At 44.7% G+C, this 12,269-nt stretch overlaps 1 protein-coding gene across 1 annotated transcript in view; it reads right to left on the bottom strand.

Annotated features, from left to right (window-relative positions):
- The window catches only part of LOC133728773 (G-type lectin S-receptor-like serine/threonine-protein kinase SD1-1), a 37,774-nt gene extending 33,080 nt beyond the window's left edge, over window positions 1–4,694 (bottom strand). Inside the window, exons 1-2 of the mRNA XM_062156210.1 lie at window positions 4,666–4,694; window positions 4,141–4,254 (exon numbers count right to left, since the gene is read on the bottom strand). Coding sequence (XP_062012194.1) covers window positions 4,141–4,249 — 109 coding nt within the window. The 5' untranslated portion in view covers window positions 4,250–4,254; window positions 4,666–4,694. The remainder of the gene's footprint in view (window positions 1–4,140; window positions 4,255–4,665) is intronic.
- Between the last annotated feature and the right edge of the window lie 7,575 nt (window positions 4,695–12,269).

Here is a 12,269-nt window from a genome sequence, read left to right as displayed (position 1 = left end):
CAATCAAAGTTTCAATTTTAAGGGGGGAATGAGTGGTTTTTGGAGGCACATCCAAACCTCCCAATATATCTTCCTTGATCAGACAACACAAAAACAAAAACTGTTGTATGACATTTTGCAAGCTACACTCATACAACAGATATAACGATTCTGTTGTACAATGTAGTACAAATTTAAGGCCAATTCTGAGTCATGGTTGGGGGGAAATCTGCCACTCATTTTTTTTTCATTCACACAATGAATCGTTTTTGTAAGCGTGGTGCAATTACCTTCTTGCTAAATTTTTTTGAATTTTAATAGCCTTATACAACGCAAGTTTTTTAAACGTGTTGTATGATTCACTTTCTCTCATCACACAACTAATTTTTTTTTTTCGTTGTGCAAAAAGTGTTGTGTGTTTAAGTTATTGGTGTAGTGTATGTTATTAATAAAATAAAAATAGGGGGACGGGCGGTGGGTTCCCAAAGTGTGGCAGACCCCTCTCCTTTGGGATAGAGGGTGGACTTGTTCCCTACATCGTTTGCCTCCGAGGAGCTAATATTGCCTAATCTCATATTCATTAAAAAAAAAAAAAACTATATAAAAAGGAGTCTAGGGCATCATTGGAGACATCTTTGGACGCACAACATCAGTCCATTGCGCCATCCTCTCCTCCCTCTCTTTTCATGTTTTATTTTATTTCTTTTATGTATTGCTAATAGTTTTTTATTTGTTTTTAAAACTTTAGGTATCATTTGTTTTTAAAAATTTAGGTATCATTTTGATCACTTTTAAAAATTTAGGTATCATTTTGTCCGGTGCAAGAAAGTTTTGACCCTAGTGGTGGGTTTTACTCATTCTATATTATTTACTTGCACCTAGAACTTTTACTAAAAAAAAAAAAATCTATATGGCTTGAACTAATCAAAATAGGGCCTCTTTAAAAAATAAACTAGGGCTGTGTTAATGTCTAAAAGTTCGGCGGTAGCTGAACCTTTGTTAACGTCGATCCGGTGGGCGGATCGATACTTGTGATATACTCAAAGTTTCCGCTACCTGTCAAGTAAAATACAAAGGGCGTCAGAGGGAGACCGCGCCGGGCGGTCTTCGACTCTCCGATGCCTAAGTTAGTCAATGTATTTATGTTGACAAAGTAACGGTAGGTAAGTATTGAATGCGTAATTAATGAGGAGAGAAGAGATAACCTTTTATAGGTGAGGAGGAGGCTGACCTCCTCCTTGTTTTCGATGTGGGACTGATGTGCTTCAGTTCCCAGTTTCAGAAACTTCTGATGCTATCTTGGCGCGGCGCGTTGGCGGCGATCTGGAGGTGATCCGACGCTGAGGTTGTAGCCCGTCTGGCGGTGTGTCTGCATGTCATTCCTTTGGTTGGAATTAGTACCTTTGGCGGTACAATGAGCGTGGCCCATTCTAGCTAATTATGCTTGCAAATGTACATGTATGTACAGGCTGAGATTTTAGCCCGAAAACTCGAAAACCTGCCCGGATCCGGCAAGGGACCGACCCGAACTGTCCGGGCCCTTTAGAAAAATTTGACAATTTTAAAAAACCTGGCCCGAAAATATTATATAACTGGCCGGGCCCGGTCCTTAAAAGTCAAAAAGAAAAAAGCCCGAAGGCCCGAAATAATTTGAGCAATTTTTTAGTTTCTTATTCTTCTTTCTCTTTCTCTCCGTTCTTTTCGTGTCTCTTCTTTTAGTTTCTTATTCTTCTTTCTCTCTCTTCTTTCTATCCTTTCTCTTCGTGTTTCTTCTTTTAGTTTCTTATTCTTCTTTCTCTCTCTTCTTTCTATCCTTTCTCTTCGTGTTTCTTCTTTTAGTTTCTTATTCTTCTTTCTCTCTCTTCTTTCTATCCTTTCTTTCTCTCTCTTCTTTCTCTCCTTTCTCTTCGTGTCTCTTCTTTCTCCTTTCTTTCCCGTCTCTTTTTCCTTCTCTCTTCTTAAGTTCTTATCTTCTTCTTCTTTTTCTCCCCAAACTCCATTTTTTTTTTCTTTTCCCTTCTCTCCCCAGATCAAATCAATTGTAGAATTCCTTCCCCCTCAGATCAATTGTAGAATTCCTAGTTCTCCTTTGTCTTGACTCAACCCCAAAATCTCTCTCTCTCTCTCTAGTTTTTCTGTAGTTATGGCGATCGGAGGACGAATCTGAGTTGCAAGATTTGGAAGCTTGATTGGATAAAGAAGTCTGAAAGTTTTTCGATAATGAAGTTTGAGCCTGGGTAAGAGGATCGAAGTCTGAGCTTGAATCTACAAACCCAGACTTTCAATGGTGGTGGTTAGGTGGCTTTGGAGGGCGGAGGAATTTGTGTTTGGAGCAACATCTGTTCTCAGATCTGTTGCTTTTTTGTTTTTTTTTTAGCCTTTTGGGCCAGAAAACCCGGCCCAAAAAAATCGGTCTGGGCCCAACTCGGTCCCAGAATTGAAAAATAATTATTTAGGCCCGGCCAAAAAATTCCGGGCTGAGTTCGGGCTCTAGAAATTTTACAGGACCGGCCCCAATCCCATCGCTAAAATAAACAAACAAACAAAATAAAATTACAAAAAGCTATTATTAAAGCTCATGTAAGGCACTCAACACCATTAATTTGGTCTAGTGACAAAAATTTTCCCTTCGACTAGTTGTTGTAATTTTCAGTTGTTGATGTGATAAAAAATTATAAAATAAAATAATCACTCAGGTAAGAAATAGGGAAAATAGATTTTACTTTTCCACGAGTCTCAAAGACATGACCTCTTATCTTTGAAAGTTGTCTCCTCATCCTTGGTCCTAGATTGGTACGCAGATTTTGGACGTCCTCCACAGGAATGAACAGTACTAACAAATTAGATGCTACTTGAGAATCTCGAGTCTTATCGAGCCTCCGTCACAGTTATTGAACATTCATTAGTATTCCAGAACGTTTCGTTCTTACTTGAAGATGAATCTACTTCAGATGATGAATATTTTCCTACATATAAACCTGGCCTTTTGGGTTGAGGCAAGGCACTCTCACCACCTAGCATCAGAACCACCGCCGACATGGTCGGCCTATCTTCAGGAAGCTCTTGGACACATAGAAGACCAACATGTATGAAATGAAATGCTTCTGATAGAGTGCATGATTCCCTTAAGCATTCGTCAATCACCTCAAAGGACCTTCCTTCTTTCCACATTCTCCACACCTAATCAATACACTTAGACATCCATCTACACAATATTCATTTGACAAATTTAACTGATGATGAATTCAGAAGTTGACACTTACATGTCCAACTAGATTGAGGTTGTGTTTCTGATCATGAAACCCTCTACTCCTCTTTCCGGTTAATGTCTCCAGCAATAAAATGCCAAAGCTAAAAACATCGGATTTTACAGAGAATTGACCATCAATGGCATATTCTGGTGCCATGTAACCGCTGTAGAATACATGTCACACGAAACAGAACACTTAATTAAGAAACAAGCAGATTATAGGCAGAGATGTGATAAATGTAAAACTGGGTTACTTACTAGGTTCCAACTACTCTTTTTGTGACTCCTTCAGTCTCATCTCCTCCAAAAATCCTAGCCATGCCAAAGTCTGAGATTTTTGGTTTCATCTCATCATCAAGTAACACATTGCTTGCTTTAAGATCTCTATGAATAATCCTCAGTCTGGAATCCTGATGCAAGTAGAGAAGACCCCTTGCTATACCTTCGATAATGTGGAAGCACTGAGACCAATCCAACTGCCTACCTTGTGTTTGATCTAGCAAGTGTATGTAATACAATTATTCTAGTACCAAAACTAAATCCGAAAGTATAAGTAAAGTTGAAGTATCCAAACCGAAAATGTAGCAGTCCAAGCTTCTGTTGGGCATATATTCATAGATCAGGAATTTCTCTTCCCCTTCAATGCAACAACCAAGGAGCTTTACAAGATTTCGATGCTGAAGTTTCGCTATAAGTATCACTTCATTTTTGAACTCTGTCGCACCTTGTCCAGAAGTTTGTGAGAGCCTCTTCACGGCAATCTCTTGACCGTCTGTTAGTCTACCCTGAAAGTTCTCATTAGCAAAAGGATTATGGAATTTTAAACAAACCAACTATTTCAGTGATATATATTCACTGTTATTATGTTGCTTACATGTTGAAATTTACCTTATATACTGATCCAAAACCACCTTCCCCGAGCTTCTTGTTGAATGAAAAGCTATCCGTGGCATCTATAATTGTCGACAGACTATATAGTGGTAGCTCCAGGTCTTCATTCAGTCCATTGTTCTGATCCATTTTCACTAATACAAGGAGAACAAACTAAAATATTAGCTTCTCCCCAAGTACAATAAATCAGGAAGGAAAATAAACTTGTAACATTTAAAGAATGAGGCTTGATCCATTCAGTCTTCTCAGCTTTGCAGATTAATTAGGTTCATTTAGTATTATTATGGATACAAACTCCTCAGCTTTGCAGTTTTGTTCCGCATCATTCAAGAGATTACACAACAGCTTCAGTTACTAGAAGCTGGAATGGAACTTCTAGTCCTAAATTAAGCTCTGTATATCACAAAAATTCCAGGGAATCATGTGTAACACTATTGTCAAGCACCAATTAGTTTCACCGTCCCATCCTCACAATTTAGATATGTACTTATTACTTAACATCGATCAAATGTGCCAAACTACTTTTGTTAGAATAGAAATAGTACCTTTCTGTTTCCTCCTCTTTCTGCTAATGCAATAGCATTCCAAAAACAATGCAAAAACCAGATGCGACTGTCGCTATAATTATCTTCAACTTAGATCGACGCTTCGTGCCTTTATTGTTAATGGCGGATTTTTCTCCCATTTTATTTTTCACTCGAAAGAAGGGATGTCCATGTGAGTTCTTTAAAATACGAATCAGCATGTCACGACCGGGTGCCCTAGGCGGTCGTGCGAAAGCCTGTATGAGTTAGGGTCCCACATTTCATTGTTGGAGACAGCATAGGATTCAATGATCCGAATCGTACTGAGGTACAGTACACTAGATTGACTCATAAGTTTCTCTAAAATGGTGTTTCCTTCCACATTCATTAGAGGTAATATAAAGGTACACAGTTCCATTCTCATAGTGTGTTTCTACATGATAACCGTTGGCACGAATATCTTTGAAACTTAACAAGGTTCGATTAGCTCTTGGTGCATATAGAGCGTCTGTGACTTTAAATGTTGTGCCATTAGGCAGCAAAAATTTGGCAGTTCCTTGCCCTTTTATTACTTGTGATGATCCAATCATCGTAGTCACAGAGGAATTATAGGCTATAAATTCAATGAATAATTGCCTATTCCTTAATATGGTGTGGGTAGTCCCACTATCAACTAAGCACTCAAGTTCTTCTCGATTCATTCCAACAAATAAATGGGAGGTATTATTAATTAATTTAGAAAATATATCTCATATTCTTTAGAGTATTTCTATTTTAGCAGAATGATAATCTTTTCATTCTAATAATTTTTTTTCTCTAGATGTATTGCTTTACATCTTTATAGTGCTATTTCGAACCATGTGAATATGTGTAGTAAATAAAAATTGAATAAATTCAATGCTTCAGAATAAAATCCGAAATTTATTAATAAGCCAACGATAATCAAATCAAGGTCTTGTTAAGAAATCTAATTCATCAAACCATTATTGAAATAAACTTTAAGACCAAGCAATAGTCTAATTTAAAAAAAGGCATTATATATGCCTTCAAAATTGCTTTTGGAAAATAAAATAAATAAAGCAGATTAGTCAAAATCTGGAGCATCCATTGACTGAGTAAGTTCCTTGTTGCCATTGAAGTCTGCAATTGTGAGGTTGACGTCTGGGTCATTGCCTCCTTCTTCCATATAGTGAGACTTTTGTTCTCTAGACTCCCTATACCTCTTGTAATTGGTTGCTACTCTGTTGCTTGCTTGGCAGTTCTTGTACCAATACCCAATGACTCCACACCTATAGCATGGTTCACTGCCAACTCTATCATGTTTGACTGAAGGGTTCTTAGGTGCCCTTTGCACCTTGTTTCCATGACCACTAGGGCCAGCACCACCATCTCTGCGCCATACATTGGGAAGGCCTCCACGGCTCAGACCACGACCCCCACGCCCCTTGCCACGTGGTGCATTGTTGCCACGTGGGTAGGGATCAGCACGTCCAACCCCCATTGCATTGGGGTTCTTTCCACTTTTCACTTTGCCATAATTAGCCTCGGGAATTTTCTTTGTCCCAACAGGCCTGGCGTTGTTGTTCAAAAGAACCTCATTATGTCTCTCAGCCACTTGCAGTAAGTTGATAAGCTTATTGAAGGTTGTGATTCTTTTGTTGTCATACTCCAGCCTATACTAGTTCGCTAGTATAAGTCCTGAAGTAGGAAAAGTAGAAAGAGTCTTCTGGATCATATCATCTTATGTGAGTTCCTTTCCACAAAAATTTAGACGTGCCTTTAGGCGCAACATGTCCGTGTTGAAGTCATTGACCATTTTGTAGTCAAGCAAGCGGATTTCATTCCACTGAACGGTCAGTTCTGGGAGCAAAGTGTCATGAATGTTCCCAAAAAGTCCCTTAAGGGCATCCCACAGTTCTTTGGGTGTCTTCAACTGAAGGTACTCCCAGCGTAGGCTAGGATCAATATGTCACCTCAGAAACATTAAGACATTTGCTTTCACCTTATTAGACGGTACATCGTCTTTGGGGTCGGTAATGGTGGTGGTGTAGTCTTTTGCCACAAAGGCAGTTTCTACATCGGAAACCCAACGATGGTACTCAAGTCCTTCTGAGTCCAAGATGTCAAATTCAGGTCGAGTTGGATTAGCCATCTACATAAACAAGAGAGAAGATATAAATTACGCAATCATAATTAAAGACATCCACGTAAATTATTTTTTCAAAAATATGAATTAGATTTCAAGACCAAGATTCGTAATGATCACATTTTTCGATGCTATGTGAAAATGGTTTATCAGGTAAGTGTGTATAATGCGCATGAATTTTCATTATCATGGCAAAACGGAATTTATATGTTGCATACTAAAAAAAATAATCATAGTACATGTAAGAATAAATAAAACATAGCATATATAAAAATAAATTACATGGCATGCTCAAAATTTATAAATATACACCAAAATATATGTTACACATAATGATAGCAATAATATATCATGCGTAAAATAAATTAACGTAAATAAAATTCACAGAACATGCTTGAAATTTTACAAAAATATATAATCATGCTTAAAGATAATTATATAAAACATAAATAACAAGACATGCTTAAAAGGATCAATATTGTCTAACTAAACATGCTCAAAAGTTCATGATAAAAACATAAACAATAAAATATAAAGCATGCTCAAGAAAATTCTAATTATAAATAATTAAATATACCATAGTATGAAATTAAATAAATAAAAGAGAACATACTTGGTTTCGAGAAAATAAAATGATCCTAGCGCACGCGCGTGTTGATGCAGGCGTGCGTAGCGATGTTTTTGGGCTTGAGGTCTCTTCCTCTCTTCTTTTCAGCAGTGGGCCTTGTTGTTGTTTTTTTTTCTTTCTGGGCCGCAGGGGCCTGCTATTTTTCCTTTTAGGCCTGGTCTTTACTTTGGGCCAGGTTTTTTTCTCTTTTTTTCTTTGGGCCGGTCCTTTTCTTTGGGTCGGGTCACCTTTTTTTCTCTTTATTTCTTTCGTTTTTTTTTTTCCTTTTGCTTTCTTCCTCCTCATTTCCTTCTGGTTTGCAGACAATCCCAGTTGCTGCTCGTGGTGGACTAACGCGGGGCTGGGCTCTGCAAGGCGGGCTTGAACGTGGTGTGGTGCTGGGCTTTGGCTGCTGCAGGATGCGGGGCTGGCAGGTGGGCAGTGCGAGGCTGTTAGGATCTGTGCAAGCGGAGCCGCATGGGGCTGCTGGGATCTGCGCAAGCGGGGAGGGTGTTGGGGCGCAGGCGGGTGGGCTGATGCGAGGGGGGGCTAGGTGCGGTTGTGTGGGCGGTAGCGCGGGGATGGGCTGGGCGCGGCTGTTCGGGCTGATGTGTATGTGCACGAGGTGAGTACGTGCAAGCAGAAGGCGAGGAGGAGGCCGGCGGGGGTTGATGGCAGAGAGAGAAATTTTTTTTTCTCGAAACTAGGGTTTTTTTTTTTTTCTTGGCTATTGGCTCTGAGCGTGCTGATAACGTGTAAAAGTACAATGGAATTGGAATTGGAATTGGTCTATGTTAATGCTCAAAGTCTGGCGGTAGCCAAACCTCCGTTTAACGCGGGTCCGGCGGGCGGACCGCTACTTTGTATACTTGGTAATTCCTGTTAGCTGCCAAGTGAAAGACAGGGCGTCAGAGGGAGACCGCGTTGGGCGGTCTTCACTTCTCCGATGCCTAAGTCAGTTGATATATAGGCGGCATAGTAATAAATGAGAGTTAATGCGTAATAATGAAGAGAGAAGAGAGGACCTTTTATAGGTGAGGAGAGATCTGATCTTCTCTTTGTTTTCGATGTGGGACTGATATGCTTCAGTTCCCAGTTTCAGTAGCTTCTGATGCCGTCTTGGCAGAGTGCGTGGCGGCGCGTCAGCGGTGATCCTGGGGAACGTTTGTGCTCAGGCCGTGGCCCGCCTGGCTGCCTATCTGTGGGTTACTCCTTTGACGATAGTTGGTACCTCTGGCGGTACGATGAGGGTGTCTGATTATAGCTAATTATGCTTTGCAACGTTCATGTAGGTACAAGTCCCCCAAGTCCCCAGTCAAGGAGGGCAATCTTGGTTGGGGAGTTGATCGGCGGTGTGAAGCGTTTTCTTCCGCTAGACTTTTGCAGAAGCATAATTAGCGTCAGTGCGTTGTCAACCATGGATATTACTGAGCAACCGCTTTATACCCTTTCGGGTGGGCCCCTGCTAGGCCCCCCAGGGAGTCCCCCACTCCCCGGCTAAGATGGACCTCCGGATGGTCGCGAAATTTGTTTGGTGAGGGGGAGCTGCACGGAGCAGAGGGTGTTGGGTAGCGAACCCAATCTTTAGGACCCGAGTGACGGGGGTCAACGTACCTGATCAGGGTCGTCGTAGACTGTTGACTAGTCCCCGTGTCCCGTAGGGACAATCTGACTGTAATGCCGCGTGGCGGTCATTTGTCAGAATGAGGCGTGGCCTCGGGATCCGCCGCTGGCGGGAGTCCCCCTGCTGGTTTATAGCAGTAAACAGCGTCCAGTGGACGTGCTTGGCGTTAATTTATTGAGCGGTACCGCGCTGAATAAAGTACGCGATTTGTCAGATAAAAAAGGTTTCCGCTAGAGGTGCGTAGCGGAAGGGGCCCCGTTTGTATGATGACAAGGGAGAAGTGTCGCATTTAGGAGACTTCGTAAATAACAGCTAATGAAAAGTTCTGCTGGCGGGGTTCCGCCCAGCGGAGAACGTCACTAGGAGAGGACAAGTGAGAAGTTCCGCTAGCGGGGTTTCGCTCAGCGGAAACTCACTTGGAGAGGACAAGTGAGGTTCCGCTGGCGGGGTTTCGCTCAGCGGAGACTCACTTGGAGAGGACGAGAGGTTCCGCTGGCGGGGTTTCGCTCAGCGGAGACTCACGTGGAGAGGAAAAGTGAGAAGTTCCGCTGGCGGGGTTTCGCTCAGCGGAGACTCACTTGGAGAGGGGTGTACCCTGGATTGCTTTCGTGATACGCCTGGACACGTGGCAAATAACTAGAGGGTTAGCGTGTGGAGACGCGTCTCCTCAGTCCGGCCGTCTTCTCGTCATTAATGCGAGTAATGATGGATTTCGTAACCGAGGCGACGCCTCGGTTAACCCGGAGGGTTAGTGCGGACAGGGGACACGTGTACGGCTGGGGTGTGATGTCGTTTTCTAGCGGACGGCCGAAAAGGCTCTGACGTTGACATAAAAGGGGGGGAACGTATTGAGAAAGGAGATCAGAAAATCCATTCGAACTGTTTGTCGTCTTCAAGCTCTGCCCAGCCGAGATTTGCAGAGAGAGTGCCGTGCGGTGGTGGAGGTCTCGTGGTCGGAGAGACGAAAAAGTTCCGTCGTCGGGGCACAGCGAGTAACAGCACGCCAGAGAGTTCACGACTGAGGTGAGTGTTCTGGTTATTCTTCTCTTTGGTTTCGCGTTTTTGTCGATTTATGGGTTTGGTGTTTGTCTGGGATTGGTGTTTGAACCGGGTTTCCTGATGTTCGTCGAGGGTGTAAGATGAAATTTGAGGGTAGGTGACGGTGTTTAACAGAGAGTTGTCAGTTAGGGTTTTGCTAGATGGTTGAATCTGGGTTGAGGGGGGATTGTTCATGTTTTGGTAATTTCTGGGTAGTTGTTCGTGGTGTTTCTGTGCTATACCTGATATAGGGATAGGTTAGATCCTTCTGTGGGCTAACTGATTTGGGTTTTAGGGTTTGGGATGGCCAACGTCGTAGAGATCTCGAGCAGTGAGGACTCCGGGTCTGACGTGTCAATCAGTGCGGCGGATAGGGTTTTTATTGACTCGTTGCGTCCGTCTGCCCGTGCAGGAACCTCACTGCCAGAGCCGTTAGACATCGAGCCGCTGCAAACCATATCCTGGGAAGTTGTCATGGGCCGTACGTCGCGACCGGAGAGTGCTAGGGCGGGTGAGGAAGCTGCTGCGCGGGAGAGGAGTGAGGAGCGGCTAGCAAGTAATAGTGCCGCCAGTGGTTCCGCTGGCGGGGGAAACGTGACGGGGGAGGAAACAGAGTCGGCGTGGGTTCTCCAGGATGGGACCCCCGTCGACGAGGCGGGAGGGCGGATGACCGCCGCCGCGGTCAACCGGCTGAAGCGGACATACCGGTTGCCAGGAGTGGTGAAACTTCGTCAACCGACGGCGGACGAGAAGGCCTCAATCCTTCCAGCGGGGTTCGCCGCCGTTCACGAGGCAATATTCCGCCAGGGGTGACGTTGCCGCTAGTGCCCAACCTTCAGATCCTGGTGTGTGAGTTCGGCATTGCGTTTGGGCAGATCTGTCCCAACATGTGGCGGTTGATGCTGGCGATGAACTCCTTGTGGCGGCTATCCGGGTGCGAGGGGCCGACGGTGGCGGAGGTTTTGCATTTCTACGAACTGGTGTACGTTAAGCGCCAAGGTTGTAGGGGGCAAGTAAATTTGAGCCGCCGGCAGGGAGCGCCCAAGCTGATAGAAAATTTGAGGGATTCGATGTCCTACTGGCGGGGGACGTTTTGCGTGGCGACGACGGGGTGGGAGTATCAAGCGGAGTCCAACCAGGGGGAGCCGACGTTTAGGATTAAGTCGGAGTTTCAGCCAATCCGAGGTTGTCCGTCGATCTCCGCTGAACATAGTTGGCGGTTTTAATGTATACATGTTGTAATCGTTTCTGACACCTTGTCTGTTGTTTTACAGCGGGCCTGCGCTACAATCTGACGCGTGAGGAAGAGTGCCAGGTTGCGCGTATCAAAGGTTGTTGGAAGAACCGCAATTTGCTGGACTTCCGTCTCCTCACCGGCTGGGAGCTGTTGGTCGATCAGCAGCTAACGCGCGCCATTGGTAAGAGACCTCCGCCACATTGTATCTCTTGATAACTTGGTTAAAGCTGACAAGTGTTTGCATGTTCTCAGAGACTCCGCCTGGCAACAAAGCGAGCCGTGACGCCTTTGACAAAGCCATGGACCGTGCGGAGATAGACAACTTCCTGGAGACAATGTATGCTTCAGGCGAGGCGGCCCAGATGACAGTTGTGAACCCGGAGACGCTGGAGGTGAGCGCATCCGAGGTTGCGGTGACGCTGCCCATGCCGCACCATTCGCACCTAGGGGCCGACGGTCTGCCCAGCGTGCAGGCGGATGGACAAGCGGGCGGGGGGAAAAAGGGATCCTCTTCCGGGCCGCAGAAGGAAAGAGTGGTTGCCACTCGACGTGGGCCACAGAAAGGAAAGGTCGTGGCGCCAGTGGGGGCTGCCGCTACCGCGGTGGGGAGACAACCGCCGAAGGGGACTGGGGCCGCGGACCCTGGAGATACCCGGTCGATCCTGCGGAGGCGGCGCCAGTGTGATTCGGCCGGGGAGGAGGATGATGACGAGACCCTCGAGGTCCACAGGCAGAAGAGGAGCCGACAAGACCCGTCGAAGGCTCCTGTGACGGCCGGGAGAGAGATGCCCGTGAGCGATCTGGATTCTTTCGCCGCCTTCACCGAGTTCATGACGGACAGTGAGCGGGAGTTTCTTTATCACCTGTGCGACCGGTTGTCGTTCGGCGGTCTGGCAGGGATGACGCGGCCAACGGCGATCGAGCAGTCGCCCTTCAGCTCAGCCTTCGGGCATCTGGCGGTTGGGCTGAACGA

The sequence above is a fragment of the Rosa rugosa genome, chromosome 2 (assembly GCF_958449725.1).
Source record: "Rosa rugosa chromosome 2, drRosRugo1.1, whole genome shotgun sequence".
Classification (NCBI taxonomy): domain Eukaryota; kingdom Viridiplantae; phylum Streptophyta; class Magnoliopsida; order Rosales; family Rosaceae; genus Rosa; species Rosa rugosa.
This window is presented reverse-complemented; position numbering and strand designations above follow the sequence as displayed.